At 44.1% G+C, this 17611-nt stretch overlaps 1 protein-coding gene across 1 annotated transcript; it reads right to left on the bottom strand.

The window, feature by feature from the left end:
• Window positions 1-1850: 1850 nt before the first annotated feature.
• COPS8 (COP9 signalosome subunit 8) lies at window positions 1851-17317 on the bottom strand. Its single transcript, XM_040440680.1, has 7 exons — window positions 17165-17317; window positions 14374-14444; window positions 12021-12069; window positions 10211-10343; window positions 6157-6264; window positions 3979-4041; window positions 1851-2823 (listed from the first exon to the last, which is right to left on the bottom strand). Exons 1-7 carry the CDS (start codon window positions 17240-17242, stop codon window positions 2744-2746), a joined length of 582 nt encoding a protein of 193 aa, XP_040296614.1. The 5' UTR covers window positions 17243-17317; the 3' UTR covers window positions 1851-2743.
• Window positions 17318-17611: the final 294 nt, after the last annotated feature.

A 17611-nucleotide genomic window follows, 5' to 3' on the forward strand; every position in this document is an offset into this window, starting at 1 on the left:
AGAGGAAAATACACCTGCTGGAGTGGCCCAGAGTCCTGACCACAACCCGATTGAGATGCTGTGGCATGACCTCAAGAAAGCGATTCACACCAGACATCCCAAGAATATTGCTGAACTGAAACAGTTCTGTAAAGAGGAATGGTCAAGAATTACTCCTGACCGTTGTGCACGTCTGATCTGCAACTACAGGAAACGTTTGATTGAAGTTATTGCTGCCAAAGGAGGTTCAACCAGTTATTAAATCCAAGGGTTCACATACTTTTTCCACCTGCACTGTGAATGTTTACATGGTGTGTTCAATAAAAACATGGTAACATTTAATTATTTGTGTTTTATTAGTTTAAGCAGACTGATTGTCTCTTGTTGTGACTTAGATGAAGATCAGATCACATTTTATGACCAATTTTTGCAGAAATCCATATCATTCCAAAGGGTTCACATACTTTTTCTTGCAACTGTATACTGTAGGTACTTAGGCAAAAAAAATGCTCAAACTGCGTTAAAGGGGTTGTGTGAGCTAAAAGGCATTTAAAAAGGTATACAGGGGGAAAAAAAAAGGTGTGATGTGCAGTATATGGGCAGTCATGAAAACAAATGCCGGTAGTAAGGATTGGATCTGTGGCACTGGAACAGAGGGGGTCTGCAATTGTGAGTATAACTTTTTTTTATTCATTTTTTTTAACTTTTAGGGCTCTTTCACACAAGAATGTCCCTTGCAGAATCACACTCCGTGTGAGAGAGATCGTGCGGTCTGGACTACAGATGCGCATGGCATTATCATGATTGATAATGTGGTGTGCCTCTGCCTGACCTATCATGATAAGGCTGTGCGCTTCTGTAGTCCAGACCTCACAATCTCTCTCTCGCACAGAGTGTGATTGACACAAGCAACAAAGCTCGTGTGAAGAAGCCCTTAACAACCCCTTAAAATGGTGCCTGCTATTTTGCATTAATTAACAGTTCAGCCAAATATAAGAAACTTTGTAATATATCTCATCAGAGAAAAATGCCTAGGTCTCCAGTTATCAGCTGTTTTCTTCCTCCTTACTCCCACCCTTTGCCTAAACTAACATTCTTTGATAAATCAGTCTTGTTAAAAGGGACTATCCTGTCCTTTTTCCTTCCGGAAAAGGCAATTTGTTTTGCTAATATCCTTAATCATGTTGCTAACCCTGTTAAAGGGTCATATGTTGACTATACTTTACTAGGTAACACTAGTCAGCTTCCCTTCTGTTGGAAGAGACCTGATCTATATAACCAGTAGCTGTGAGTCTGTAAAACACTATTAGTTGTCGCACCATGCCCATGTCTCTCTGCTTCTCTCACTTGGCTCCTGCTCCACTTTCCATAGGCATCTGTGGCAGAATGTAATCTGATCTCTTAGTGAGCTAAAAGTCCTGTCTCATCTCCCAAGATGGATTGAGCAGTGAACTGATAGGGAGTGAAAAGACTGAAGGTGTGGGGCAAGAGGAAAGGAACCTGATAAATTGAGAAAAATGCATTACTCGCTGATACCACAGATTTTCTCAAATTCAACGATACTATTGCTTTATGCAAAGTTAGTTTAACGTACAATGAACATTTATTCATATAAGGTCGGGTCCGAGAGAGTGGCTGGGCAACCCCTTTTAAATGGCTTCTTTGCACAGGGACCATGTCACCAGGCAGGTCATTTTACATGGGACATTCAAGGAGAGGTAAATATGCAACTGCACACAGGCTAAAGAGCAGTACCTGGTCATTCGGGAGACTCATATACTGCAGTCAATGCCAAATAACGCTGAACAAACACAATGAACAGATAAAGGGAATACCTGCCAAAGAAAACGAGGAGGAATAAGACAAATAGATATCTGTGTAGTAAATATTTTAATGGGTCTTCTTTATGAGACTTTAATATCAGTCAACTGATATGACCGTCAAATGCATTTCTGTTGGTCGAATAAGTGAGGACCTATGGCTTCTGCTGATGGTTAACTCACTTTAAATGGACCAGCTCTGCAACGAAGAACGTCCATGACACCAGGGTGTAGACTGTCTTACCAGTATAGACTATGGATGGTTATAGACAGCTTTTCCAATTTAACCTTCGTACACACACAGATCATTGGCAGAACACTAGGACACTGACTGGGCGCTGTATGGCATTATTACGTTTTAGATGGCGACTTCGGACTACTCACAAATCCCAAGAGACGGATGGAGTGTCACTGTGAAAACACCTTGCATTCCATATATCTGAAGTTACTAAGAGGAAGGCAAATGCTAACCTATGTCACTACTATCAAGAAGACTAGAAAAATAAAAAAGAAGAAGGTCACAAAAACAGCAAAAGGAGGATGTCTTATGAAGCAGTTTCTGAGGGCAAGTCTTACATTAATCAGGTAACCTCAGAATGAAACAAAGTCACTGACTATTGCTAACCTTTATTATTATAAAAAAAAAAAGACTCCAACCATTTTTATGCCAGAACAACCTGCCATACAAGAGTATGCATAAGATCGAGGCCTTTCTGGCAACAAAGTGGTTAAACGCCACATATGCCTAATTTCCTGTCAGCCTGTTGGCGTCTGTTCCCATCCTCACTAACCCTTGCGGTCCTAGCTGACAGCTGCCCGACCTGTAAGAGTGTAACGATTGCAAAGTGTGAGGATTCAGAAGAACAGGCAAGGAAGCTGGGAGAATCCCCCATCTGCCCAACTCTTGTTTCTGTGCATTCTTGATGTCAGGCTGGGAGGGAGGGCTAGTTCTCCAAGAAAGCCACGTAGTCAGTGAGTCTAGCCAGCTGCTGCTCGTTGGGGATCAGAGAAAGGGGAGCAGAATCTGTGTGGAAAGCAGAAAGAACAAACCGTCACCGACCTCCCACTCAAAATGTACACCGTTACCATGCAAACTGCCCTCCCACCACCAGACTTGCAGCATTTTAGGAAATTACCGTATAAACAGGACTGCAGGCAAAACATTTAATTCATAGCAGAAACTGAGAGAAAATGGAGTCTTATTTTTAGGAATGGATTCAATTTGGGGGGGGATGGGGAGGATGTAGCGGATGTAACCTCAATCCCCATGATTGTGAAGCAGTTGCTTTTCTGTAAAATTCAGCAGTCTGCCAACATTTCATTAACTACACAGAGCAGGCAGTCAACTGGAAAGTAAGGATTTGTAATGATGCTGATTACAGAACATGTAATGTTTTAAAAAGCAAATAACACAACTGTATCAACATAAAAAAATAATTAGTGCAGATCGGAAAAAGCTAATTAAGCCTGGGCTTACAATCTAGGGATCCACTGCAAAGATTTAAAGCACCCCTCCGGGCATACTCTTCCACCTTACCTCAGAAAGACACAGCTGCACAATGGACGGTACAGATGCTGAGGCAACCATATGTCCATCGAGCAGCACGAGCAGGTCCTACTTATTAGATCAGACTCATCGTATAGCTGCCTCGGCAACTGTACCGCCCAATTTGCAGTGGCGTCTCTATATGGCTGATGTCAGATGGGAGAGTATACCTGGAGGGACACTTTCATGAAAAGCTACAATTTCAGACATATAGGGGGTCATTTATGAACCTGAAATATGCAGATATTAAATTTATTTCAGGCGCAGATTGGCGCCGCAATCCGCTAGTTCTCCCGGCTCACGCCAGGTCTAAGAAAGTGGATGCGGCGTGGGCAGGGAACGGGACAGCAGGCCCGTCTCAATTACCATTTTCTACACCTGTTTCAGGAATAGAAAAAAAAGGTCTAAATGACACCTAGGAAGCAGTCTTACATTGAGAACTGGCACAGGATCCACCGAAGTTATGAAGAGGCCGGCGCCTCCTCATAACTTCAGCAGATCCACCGCCAGTGCAGGGCTTTATTAAGACCAGCGTCTAAAATGCCAGTCTTAATAAATGTGCCCCATAGTACATAACATAAGTTAGTGATAACATATCCCACAACTAATACGACCCCGTAAACTGTCACTTACCAGGCTTCTTGGGCATTACTATACGTGTGGCAGAATCAGCTTGCCAACCTTGCTCTACAACACCTGTAATAGGAGACAACACGATTGTAGGCATCCTCACATTGAAGTCCTAACTGACAACCACAGACTCCACACATAACTAAAACTTGTTTGCTGGGGCAACTGGGCATTTTAAAGCATTAAAAGGAAGATCAGATCGTGGTGGCTGTAATAAAGACAGACACGTAGGCTGTAGCACAGCACATTCCTAAGACATGGCTATTCGTACATTGTGGAAGGGTTCCATTTTATAATCTTTACTCAAACTTGAGCCTTAGGGTAGCCAGCCATGCCCATTAGATGAACGTCAACACAATCCACCAATTTGGGCAGGACAGCGAACCCATCTAATGTGTACGGGGTGCCCTAACTCTTAACTGACAACAGATTTCAAGGAAAAGAAAAGCTGGCATATTGAACTTACATTTTCTTTTGCTCTCATTGAAAACAAGTGACAACCAGAGGTGTCTGCCAGCTTACTCCTATCAGGAATGCTTGTAGACACATGCATGTGTATGGCGGAGGGTAGATTGGAAGTATCGCTCATTCAGCCAACAGCCCTCTATACTGTCTAGCCAGCTTTAGATCAGGACTGGACGAAACCTAGACACAAGGGTGGCTACAAAATCTGCTCTGGATACAAGGATTCGATTTTGTCCTTTATAAATGTGGCTTCCACCTAGTGCCGAGTGCATGGAAATGGAAGTGGTTCATAACGTCATCCAGCTCCATGTCTCCAGGAAGATCGTGCTCATTATTGATATAATGACCAAGCTGTGCGATCCTGCATTACATTTTAAAGGGGTTTTCTGACTTCTGCAAAAAAACTTTATTATGTAGAGGAAGTTAATACAAGGCACTTACTAATGTATTGTTATTGTCCATATTGCTTCCTTTGCTGGCTGGATTCATATTTCCATCGTATTATACACTGCTGGTATCCATGGTTATGACTAGGGATGAGCGAATCGACTTCAGATGAAACATCCGAAGTCGATTCGTATAAAACTTTGTTTCAATACTGTACGGAGTGAGCGCTCCGTACAGTATTAGAATGTATTGGCGCTGATGAGACTTTGCATAATAACTTCAGAAATTGATTGGAACCAAACCAGAGTTCGGGAAATGTTTATTTTTTACAGTATAAATCAATTTCTGAAGTTATTATGCGAAGTCTCGCCAGACTTCACAAAGTAACAACTTCGGCTCATGGGAGCCAATACATTCTAATACTGTACGAAGCGCTTGCTCCGTACATTATTGAAACAAAGTTTTCTGCGAATCGACTTTGGATGTTTCATCCGAAGTCGATTCGTTCATCCCTAGTTACGACCACCCTGCAATCCAGCAGCAGTGGTCATGTTTGCACACTATAGGAAAGAGAACTGGCCTACGCCGATTCTCACGGACCCGAGCACCAGAGAAGCCAGAGCTTTTTCCTATAATGTGCAAGCACGACCACCACTGCTAGATTGTAGGGAGGTCGTAACCATGGAAATGAGCAGTGTATAATATGATAGAAAAACAAATCCAGACAGCAATGGAAGCAATATGGATAACAACAATACATTGGTAAATGGCTTGCATTACGTTCCTCTACATCAGTGTTTCCCAACCAGTGTGCCTCCAGCTGTTGCAAAACTACAACTCCCAGCATGCCCGCACAGCCAAAGGCTGTGCGGGCATGCTGGGAGTTGTAGTTTTGCAACAGCTGGAGGCACACTGGTTGGGAAACACTGCTCTACATAATAAAGTCTATTTGCTGAAGGGAGGCAACCGCTTTAACTGAATATTATAGCAGTAATAGCAGACATAAGCGGCTAATGCAATACTGTTAAAGGGAACATGTCACCATGAACATTCAGTGCAATCTGCAAGCCGCATAATGCTAGACAGCAGGATGTGTGTTTTATCGGTGGAAATTGGAAAGGCCGGCTGAATTAGGCCTAAGATATCATTTTTAGGCTTCATCACAGTACTGTACACTAAGTGATGTGTTGAAGCGAGTAGATTGCTAAAAGCCTCAGTGTGAGAGCTACCATGAACACTGACACATAGCTTCCTATTTTTGATGTTTCGTGAAACAAATATTTCCCTTATTAAAAAGGACATAACTAGAGTGTTTGCTGCGCAACTCACCTTTAACAGCCTCTTCCACAGGAAGTCCAACAAAGGCTGCTAAATCATCAGCAGAAATTGATGTGTAAGCTTGGGATACCAGACCAAATGCACGCCGCCGTGTTGCATCTAACAAATAAAAAATAAAATAATAAACTGTATGCAATTCAAAAAAAAAAAGATCAACAAAAAAAATGTTTAACCACATTTATTACTCACAAAAGGCAGCGCTTGCATTGCAACTATTTTCAGAGACTGCAGCAATTATCTGTTAGACTTTGTCTCCCTCTGCTGGCAAATGGCAGAAATGTGATATGAAATATTAATGTTCTATCCTATGTAATTGAAAAGTCCTGCTTCCATGTCACATGGCCTCCCTTTATCCATTAGCTCCTAAAGGAGTTACCCACGTGTAGAAGATGCCTGATATAGCAGCTGATTCCTAATCAAGTGAACAGGGCTCGAGTACCAATACCAGAGCAGTCCATGCAAGTTTATTTTATTGAATTTTTGTCTAACCTTAGATAACCACTTTAGGCTAGATTCACAGCGTGTATTGTAGGTTTTTTTGTGGCATTTTCATATTTATTTTTTATTAAACTTTTTTTCCCAGACCAATGTTATTTTAAAGTATAGCTGTTATTTTCATTTTTATTCAACGTGCGGGACAGAGGCCTGGAATGTATTGGATAACACTGACAGCATTATGCCAGTGTTATACAATACATTCCTGAACTCTAAGGGTTACACGGCATCATAAATCAATGTAATGCTATGCGATCCCGGCTGTTTGAAGAGGAGGCGGTGCTCCATACGAGCGCCACTTCCTGGTCTTTACACTAAGGGTCGCCTCCTGTGGAGCGGCGGTGTAATGGGATTACAAGTACTTACTCTATTCAAGTGATTAGAGCGAGTACTCATCATAACACTGAACTTTGGAGAAGACAGGCAGTGTAATGAACAGGAAGCGGCGCTCGAATGGAGCACCTCCTCCTCGTCAAACAGCTGATCGGCAGAGTGCCGGGTGTCAGACCCCTGCCGATCTGATATCCAATCCTGAGGAAAGGTCATCAATATAAATAGCTGCAAAACCCATTTAAGTACTACTACGCCTAATACTGTACACTACTGTGAAATACTATGAATACTACAAGATACTAAAAGAAATAATATACTGCACAACCCATTTAAGAGTTATGTATAGGTTAAAGTTTAAATTGGATTTGTATTTAAAGTTTTACCATCATCAACAAAGGTTTACATCCTAACAATGCACACAGTGACCTTAAGGCCCCTTGCAGACGAGCGTGTCCGGATGCGTCCCGGTACAATGCGTTTTGCACGCGCGTGATAAAAAACTGAATGTGGTACCCAGACCCGAACTTCTTCACAGAAGTTCAGGTTTGGGTGGGCGATATGGCCTAAAATCTATATTGCAATATAATTTTAAGCATGTGCGATATGCGATATATTGTTTTCTAGATTTTGGGGAGGGGGGGGGGGGGGTTAAACTTTTTTTTTTTACTTTTTATTTAATAACTATTAGCCTCCTTAAGGGCTAGAACCCTTGTCATATTCACCCTAATAGAGCTCTATTAGGGTGAATAGGACTTTACACTCTCCCTGCTGCCCTGTGCTTTGTGCACACAACAGCAGGGAGCTGACCATGGCAGCCAGCCTCTCATGTACCCCCCCAGCCTCTCAAACACACCCCCCTCCCTCCCTTCCCAGTATTAATCATTGGTGGCAGTGGCCACAGGGTCCCCCTCCTCCCTCCCCCATCATTGGTGGCAGTGGGCAGTTCCGATCTGAGTCCCAGCAGTGTAATGCTTGGGCTCCGATCAGTTACCATGGCAGCCAGGAGTCACGCTACTTAAGTCCTGGCTGCGATGGTATGTTAGTGAGCAGCATTATACTCCTATGCGCTGTGGCCGCCGGGCACTCCTTCTGTCTGTGCGGCGCATTAGCAATGCGCCGCACAAACCTATGAGAAGGAGCGTCCGGGGGCCACGGCGCACGTGAGTATAATGCTGCTCACTAACATACCATCGCAGCCAGGACTTAAGTAGCGTGACTTCTGGCTGCCATGGTAACCGATCGGAGCCCAAGCATTACACTGCTGGGACTCCGATCGGAACTGCCCACTGCCACCAATGATGGGGGAGGGAGGAGGGGGACCCTGTGGGATATGGCCGGCACATTCATTGGTGGCGCAGTGGCCACAGTCCCTCCCCTCCTCCTCTGTCCTCATTGGTGTTCAGCGGCAGCCGCGCACAGTGGGGAGGGACTCCCTCCCTCCTTCTCCACTGTGCCGGCTCAGGAGAAAATGGCGCGCGCAGAGAGCACGATCATATCGCGGTCCGGCGATATGGCGAAAATCCATATCGTGGCCCAAATTTATATCGCCCACCCCTAGTTCAAGGTTGTGTAGATAGTATTATTTTCCCTTATAACATGGTTATAAGGGAAAATAATAGCATTCTGAATACAGAATGCATAGTACAATAGGGCTGGAGGGGTTAAAATTTTTTAACTCACCTTAATCCACTTGTTCGCGCAGCCGGCATCTCTTCTGTCTTTTGTGAGGAATAGAACCTTTGATGACGTAACTACCATCACCATGGTTAAAGATCATGTGACGGACCATGTGATGAACGTAGTGATGTCATCAAAGGTCCTATTCCTCACACAAGACAGAAGAGATGCCGGCTGTGCGAACAAGTGGATTAAGGCGAGTTAAATTATTATTTTTTTAACCCCTCCAGCCCTATTGTACTATGCATTCTGTATTCAGAATGCTATTATTTTCCCTTATAACCATGTTATAAGGGAAAATAATAATGATCGGGTCCCCATCCCGATCGTCTCCTAGCAACCGTGCGTGAAAATCGCACCGCATCCGCACTTGCTTGCGGATGCTTGCGATTTTCACGCAACCCCATTCATTTCTATGGGGCCTGCGTTACGTGAAAAACGCACAAAGAGGAGCATGCTGCGATTTTCACGCAACGCACAAGTGATGCGTGAAAATCACCGCTCATGTGCACAGCCCCATAGAAATGAATGGGTCCGGATTCAGTGCGGGTGCAATGCGTTCACCTCACGCATTGCACCCGCGCGGAAAACTTGCTTGTGTGAAAGGGGCCTAATAGTGGAATGCCATCTACTGAAAGTCTGAGAGGGTGCACTGCTCTGCACAGTATCCTTATAGGCTATTTCCAACTAAAACCTTTTCAGTGGGTAGAAGACCCCATTACTGAAAGGTTAAATAAAGCGCTTTATAGAAGATCAGAGCAGTGTGTTTGGGGAGCTCTTGGCCTATATATGCACAAGGTCGATCACCTAGCAGTGTATATGACACCCTCTACTCCTGGGTTTACATGTTCAGGTTTTTTATGCAGTTTTTGAGGCTTCTAAGCAGAGGGCACACGTAAAGGAATGAGTCTTCTCTGGACATCACACCTGGCTTTGGTTTAAAAAATCTGATCATGTAAAAAACACACAATGGTGAAAAATTTGCCATTTTGCTTTTTTTTTCTTCTCACAAACTTCACAAAAAAACTGCCAGAAAAAAGTGTGTGTGAAGTAAGTCCTAAAGAAAAGACCACGAAAAGAATAAAAAAAATACGCTTAGCTGCGAGAACCTTGGCCTCAAGACCATCTGAGGTCAGTTTCAGATGAGCACTGACTATCTTGTCCATGCTCTGTATGGTGAACACAGAGAAGTTTTTAAACAGACCACACACAGGCGGAGACTGCGCGCATTTCATTTTCCCACAATCTCATTCACCTAAATCTGACCAACAGAGAACATGCAATATTCATTCTGGGTGCTGTCAACTCAAACAGCACCCAGACGGAAACATGGCCTGTCTGAAAGGGACCTTAAAGATGTACTGCAGCGTCCACTGTAAAACAGTCGCCCAGCATCTGTGCCCAATCTCACTAGAGAACTGAAAGTAAATCTGTGCAGCAATGATTCAAAATGGAGTAATTATCATCTAGAAGAGCAAAAATTTAAATCCAAAAGGCCTATAAGCTTTGGAATAAGATACCTGGATTAAAGTTTCCTTACCTCGCACAGCCTCCATGATTGGCTGGATGTTTTCAGACCACTGATGGGCAGCTATTGAAGAATAGATTCCGGGGAAATCTCTCTGCCAGATCTTCTGTCCTACCTCCCAGATCCAACCAATCTCCGGACTGGACTAAGAGGAGGAAAAATGGTCCTATATCAATATCTCAGTGAAATATTAAGAAAGGTAACCTCAAAACCGTCTAAAGATACGAAGTGCAACCACAATACGGGAGCTGTCTACATCCACAGGTACTGTACACAGAATCACAGGCGTTCAAGTAATAACATTAAACTTGAAAATGTAACCCCTTGAAGACCAGGCAAAGCAATTTTCTTTTTACATCTTCGCATTCTGAGTGCCACAACCTTAATTTTCCCGTCAACTTAGCCCTCCTGTATGACTGCTTGTTTTATGCGGGATGAGTTGTATTTTTTTTTATGGGATACATCTAATTTCCCTGTAAATTATATTTGGTATGTTACTTTACCTATTTGGCCTTGCCGAAGGCAGAGCCTAACAGGTTTTCTGTTGTCATTACACAGACAGGTATAATGCAGTACAATACAGAAATATTGCAGTGTATTTTACAAACAGGCTCATATATGAACATACATGAGCCGGTTTGTAAAATACACTGCAATATTTCTGTATTGTACTGCATTACCCTATCCGTGTAATGACAACAGAAAACCTGTTAGGCTCTGCCTCCGGCAAGGCCAAATAGGTAAAGTAACATGACAGACCTGAGAGCCAATGTTAGGCCTCCAGCCACCATTAGAACTCATCGGCACCCAGTGATCACAATGAGGGAGCCACCTGTCTCTGTCTAACCTCTTAGATGCTGTTTTCGCTACTGAGAGTGAAAATTCATGTGCTGGAAAAATTCGACTGCCACATATACAGCAGAAATCTGAGGTTGACCCTTTGATATCTGCCATAAATCTGAACAACTGCAGTGGGTCCACTACTGGATTAGTGTCATTCATTTGGGCTTGTCCGTGTGCGGCTAATCCGCCATAGTTTCCGAGAGAATAGCAGTGTGGATTTCCATTGCAAACATTGGGCACAGAGTTCAGGCCAAACTCCAGGTGAAAATGCCCTTAAGGGTTTAAATTATGGGATTAGGTTGTCGGCTGTATGTAAAGGTGTCGTCACACACAGCTTTGTGTTATAAGTTTTGATTCAGTGTTTGGAGCCAAAGCCAGAAGTGGATTGGAAAGGAATAAGAAATATAAAGGAAGGGCTTCTACTACTACTTCCTGTTGGATCCCCTTCGACTTTGGCTCAAAGAACCGCATCATAAACTGCCACAAACAGTGCCTAACAGTTAACGCCCACGGCAGCTCCTGAAACATATATACGCAATGTAACTGTGCGGATAACTCAAAATCTCAATGTACATTTACTATGTTACATACCTATTGCAGGAAGAGGTTGAACTGAAGCAATTTAAAAATGTATTCTAGATGGTAAATATGTAAAGGAGAATATTGTGCTCACCTGTGTGTACGCCACAATAGGAGGCACGGACAGGGCTGGGAACTCAACACTTCTAAATTGTAAAAACAGGAAGGGAATACAGCTTCCAAATAAAGTGAATAGGGATTGAACCACAAAGATCCGAAACGCATATATGCTGTCTTTGTACAATGGATTTTAACCTGCACTAATGTACTTGGAAGCTGGATTCCCTTCTGGTTTTTGCAATTTATAGATGGGGGGATAAAACTGCAGCTTGTACAGGTGAATGCTGCCACTAAAGGACTTTGGGGGGGGGGGGGGGTGAGTGGGTAAAATAAAACTTACTGATTTGGCAGCGGTCGGGATTCTTTTCCATAAATAGCGAGCATTATTCCTGAAAAAGACAAATTATAGAAACTGTTAAAGAAGCACTTAGCCTAACATAACATTTATACAAGTGCAAAAAACCTTCTTAGGCCTCTTTCACACGAGCGATACGGTCAGGATCTGTTCAGGGAAAAACTGATGGTTTTGCACACAAGTTCAATCAGTTTTCGATTTTTTTCAGGGTGTGTTTTTCCCATCCAGATTGCATATGTTTTTCAGGCATGTGAAGAAACCCTGAAGAATAACAATCTATATCTCCTAGTAACCATCAGTGAAAAACATTATGTTTCCGGATACCTTCAGTTTTTCACTCAAGCTTCATTCACTTCTAAGGAGCCAGAGCTGTAGGGAAAAGGCACAATATAGAACATGCGATTTCTCCTGAATGTAAACGTGATGCGATCATGTACACAGACCCACTGAAATGAATGGATCAGGATTCAGTCCAGATGCTATGTGTTCCCTAAATGCATCACATCTGGACGGAAAATACGCTGCTCATGAGATAAAGCACTTAAATTACACACATAAAACTAACTAGACATCAGGGATGATTGACTTACAGTTGTATGGGAGCCACAAAAATAGCTGGCTACCGTTTACCTATCAAAACTAAGCATGGCTGATTATAGTGTGTTTTAAGCTGCAGCACACACCTCCTGAGAAAGGTATTACCCCCCCCCCCCCCCCCCACCCCAGCTAGAATGAAATAAATCCAGCAGAATAACTGGAGAGATGAATGGGGGAGCTTTGGATCCATGTGAGGTACAGAGCTGGTTCTAGCTTTGTTAGAAAGAAATTCTCATGTACTATATGATGTCCGATTTTCATTTTTAACATGCATCATGGGATAACTCCTTTAAATAAATAAACTCAGAACACAGTGCCATGTAAAAACGCCATAGGATAGGGGATATGTGTCTTGATTGTTGGGAAAATGAACCCTGGGAACCCCAGCGATCATGAAAACTGAGCTCCTTGAAGCCCTGATGAGAAAGGGGCAGTGGTCACAACACTGCACCACGGCTCCATTCCCATAAGGCATTTCGGGACATCCATATGATTGTTGATAAGTGGAAATGGAAAACAAAAACGGATAAGTTTTCCTAAAGCTGGCACCCCATGCGATCAGCGGTAATGTGCGTCACACTGTGCCCACTGAAGTCAATGGCCTGTCCATGTAATGTACAGATGTGCATTGCTTGTAGCTGCTCCACTAACCATTTAGAATTCCCTAACAGTATAAAATATTAGCCCTTCATTAGGCTGACAGCTACTTTCCCCCAAGCCCCCATACACATGCACTCTTGGTTTGGACAGGTGTGCATGTGTTCTCATTGGGTAGACACCTGATGGTGGCTTATTTCCTGCGGTAAGTTAAGGCATGGTGAAATTCTATGTTCCAAACCTTTTTTTCCAGTACTTCATCTGTCGGGAGACAGTTGGATCTAACCAAACGCCTAAAATTGTTACCTGGTAGTGCCACTGGCAGACGTTATGGGGGACATTTAAAGAACAGCATTTTCTTTGCCAATCTTGATTTCCCCTGCACAATTGGGGCAGACCCCACCATAGATTAGGCTCATTCTTCAGCAGGCCGTGCGCCAAACTGAGATCAGCTGTGAGAAGTATTAGATCTTATACAAACAGGAGCCCTTGTGGCAATGTCCCGCTAGTAACTGTGACTTCCACCTAGGGCTGAAATGATTACTCGATTGAATTGAGTAATTCGACACAAAAAAATCCTCGATGCAAATTTTTTCCCCCTTTGGACAGCTGGTGGCCCTGGGCGAGGGGCTGATGAGTTTTTATAAAGAAAAACTTTTTAATTTGTTTTTTATTAGAGTACTCGATTAATCGTTTGTTTGATTAATCGATAGAATACTTATTTACAAAAAATAGTCGATAGCTGCAGCCCCACTCCCACCCATCACTCATATCACTTAAAGGTGTTCTCCGGGCTCTCCTATATGAATGACCTATCCTCAGGATAGGTCATCAATATCAGATCGGTGGGGATACCACACATGGCACCCCTGCCGATCAGCTGTAGGAGGAGACAGCACATGCAGTGCGCATGAACCATCTCCCTTCTGTCTTCCTGCTCACCGCTGCGGTCTATGGCAAAGTCCATAGAGAGCAGCAGCAGACAGGAGGCGAGAAGGGAGATGGTACATGCGCACTGCATGTGCTGTGTCCTCATACAGCTAATCGGCAGTGTCGGACCCGACCTGAGGATAAATCATCAATATAGGAGAGCCCGGAGAACCCCTTTTAGAGAGAGATATATAAAATAATTAAAAATACTTACATGTCATTGTGCAACAGGTATAGGACTAAAAGCTGACTGTATACTTGGGGAGTAGAGACACCTCCTGGGGCCTAAATAAAGACATGGAGTTAGTAATTGTTCTTCCCATAAAGTAGTCAGCTTACAGGATTTACAACTACATAGCAGAGCGCACACTACCTGCAGCGCCTCAGTACACTGCAATGTTACTAGTCCCCAAATCAGAAAGACGTCATCTCTGTGGATGAAGAATGCGCTTACAAAGTGGTAACGCCGACCGAAGCGACCACTGTGCCATGAAGACGTAAGAGTTGGAATCTGATTGCTTGTTATTAGAACAGGATTCATTCATGACACCCACTTTCCTTATTCCTTTTTATCTTCAGCAATCCCGACCTGTAAGAGGATCCACGGCATAAATCCGAGGCTACGATCTGATTTGTGCCGTGGATGTCCCACTGGATGCACACAGGGATAAGCGCCATTCAATGGGGCTACGCTATGGCAGACGGCCTAATAAGAACAGAAGCGCTCACTCTTTTTGTAGATCCTTTGTATCGGTGGTGTGGACAGAAATCCATGCAGAATGTCTCTGCTACATGTGGCCTGGTAATGTATTCAGACTAGGGATCGACCGATATGGATTTTTTTTTAGAGCCGATACCGATAACCTATGAACTTTCAGGCCGATGGCTTATACCGATATTCTGTGAATTTTCATTTTTGAAAAAAAAAAAAAAGTTTTTTCCTGTTACGGCGTTTTTATTTTTTAGATTTTAATAGTTTGGACTTTTCAGACGTGGCAATATGTAATATGTTTATTTAGTTATTGTTTATATATGTTATATGTAAAATTGGGAAAGGGGGTGATTTATACTTAATATTTTGGTGTTTTTAAAAATAAATAAAAATGTTTTTTATTTAATAACTATTTCCCCCCTTAGGGGCTAGAACCTGGGATCTTTTCATCCCTTGTCCTATTCACCCTAGTAGAGCTCTATTAACCTGAGGGGTTAACTGCCACTGATCGCAGCTCCCGGTCATATAGGCTGGGCACCGCCTCCTGCATTTGTATTAGACATTATCATTGGTGGCTCAGTGTGCCCGCCCCTCCTCCCCTCTCTGGCAGCAGAGGGGGGAGGGAGAGAGCGACTCCTTCTCCCCTGTGCTGCTGAGGGAACATGGAGCGCCGACAGCAGCGCGCTCATGTTCAGTGATAGCGCGCTGGACGCATTATCGGCAAGGTTAGATGCCGATACCTTTAAAAATCATGAATATCGGCCGATAATATCGGCAGATCCCTAATTCAGACACAAACTCCATGGCTTTTAGGGCAGGGTTTCTCAACTCCGGTCCTCGGGACCCACCTACCGGTCATGTTTTCAGGATTTCCTTAGTATTGAGCAGGTGACATATTTAGTGTCCATGCATCAGGACTTGCCACAGGTATTCATTCTGTGGGATATTCTAAAATCCTGACCGTTAGGTGGGTCCCGAGGACCAGAGTTAGAGTAAAGTTATGCTGGACAGTGCACTGCCCTGTGCAAAAGAGCTAGGAAGTTTTGTGACTTTTCTGGTCCATAATGGGAGATGCCAAGCTTTTAAAGGGGTCGTGCACCCCTTCCCCCTCTTAGCCAGACATGCAAAGGGAAGCATACTTACCTGCTACCCCGATGCCGACTCCCTGCCCTACACTACTCTGCTCTCGGGATGTTAACTTCCGTTTTGACACGGCTGCTGGCCATAGGGGGTCATTTATCAAACTGGTGTAAAGTAGAACTGGCTTAGTTGCCCATAGCAACCAATCAGATTCCTCCAAAGGAGCTGTCCAAAATGAAAGGAGGAATCTGATTGGTTGCTATGGGCAACTAAGCCAGTTCTTCTTTTCACCACTTTGATAAATGACCTCCATAGTGTTCACCTGCTTCCCCTGTATCACGTCAAATGGTCACATGATGCAAGGGATCATTTCACCTCAGCAACCAGCGATTGGCTGCAGTGACATCAAAACAGAAGTTTATATTCTGGGAGCGCAGTGGAGAACCGCAACCGGGAAGTAGGTCAGTATAACAACCCCCTCACCCCTAAGGTGGGATTTTGCACATTCCACAACAGAGGCTCCCCTGGTTTGGTTTCTGCCACAGAACTGCTCCCACGGTTTCGCCCGCCGCAGCTTCCAGTGGGGTCCGTCTAGACGCTGCGCCTACCTGAGGGCACCGTACACTGCAGACAGGGAACCTGAATGAGACGCTTTCCTTAGGATCACTGCAGACCCAATATTCATGGCGTGCAGCTGCCCCTGGATAACTGCCAGCTGAGGGAGGGCAACAATGGGGTCCACTCATTAGTCATGTGACAAATCTGATGCTTCCACGGTTTCAATCAGGGTCTTTGTTACCAGTTTATGCTGAACTGCACACAACCAGTTACAGGAGCACCTACCTCAGTGGTACACTTACCACACAGGCTGCAGTATCACTGAAAGCAATATAGGTTTTTACCCTCTGCCCTTACAAGTCCCGGAGACCGGCCATTCAGAAGCTTAGTGACTTCCAGCAGCCTTGTGTTCAATGTGCAGGGGGTCCCTGAACCAGGAAGTCAAGGAAGACATGATGTGCTAGGGTTTAGATGAGCGCTCAGTCACTGCAGAAAGCGGAGAACTCCTTTACAAAGCAGTAAGCTCTCAGGGACTAGATCATGCGGGCGGAGGGATACACGCCGCTCTTATATCTGGCACGTTCAGTATCCTACGCTCCTCAGCCACCCTGTGCAGGAGAGCCCGGCGTGCCCGGTACTGACAGACGTCGCCCACCTCCAGCTCTTGCTCCTCGCACTGCTCTAGAAGCCTCTGGAAGGAGACCGGATTATCCGCCATCACGGCAACTGGCATCTTCTTCCCTGCGGGCCCCCAGGGCCTCAGCACTACACCACCAACGCGCGTCTTCCGCTTCCGGGTTAGGGCACGTCACGATTCTCTGCCGCGGATTGGCTGGAAGAAAGCAGCACCTGATTGGCAGAGAAGCTGGAACGCAACACGTGATCCCATTAACCGAGCCTCTCTCATAATTATATAAGGGAGATTTATTAAAATAGGTGTAAAGGAGAACAGTTTTAGTTGCCCATAACAACCAATCAGATTCCACCTTTTATTTTTCAGAGCTCCTTTGGAAAATGAAAGGTGAAATGTGATTGGTTGCTATGGGCAACTAAACCAGTTCTACTTTACACCAGTTTTGATAAATCTTCCTCTACTGTCCAT

Source organism: Bufo bufo, chromosome 7 (genome assembly GCF_905171765.1).
Source record: "Bufo bufo chromosome 7, aBufBuf1.1, whole genome shotgun sequence".
NCBI classification, from domain to species: domain Eukaryota; kingdom Metazoa; phylum Chordata; class Amphibia; order Anura; family Bufonidae; genus Bufo; species Bufo bufo.

What these genes read in the sequence shown, in the direction of transcription:
- COPS8 (XM_040440680.1), bottom strand. Translation starts at nt 17,242, where the DNA reads ATGCCAGTTGCCGTGATGGCGGATAATCCGGTCTCCTTCCAGAGGCTT. An exon ending in TCCCGACCGCTGCCAAATCA is followed by an intron (nt 10,344 to 12,020) that starts GTAAGTTTTATT and finishes TCCTCCTCTTAG; the next exon opens with TCCAGTCCGGAGATTGGTTG. An exon ending in AGTAATGCCCAAGAAGCCTG is followed by an intron (nt 2,824 to 3,978) that starts GTAAGTGACAGT and finishes CTTTCCACACAG; the next exon opens with ATTCTGCTCCCCTTTCTCTG.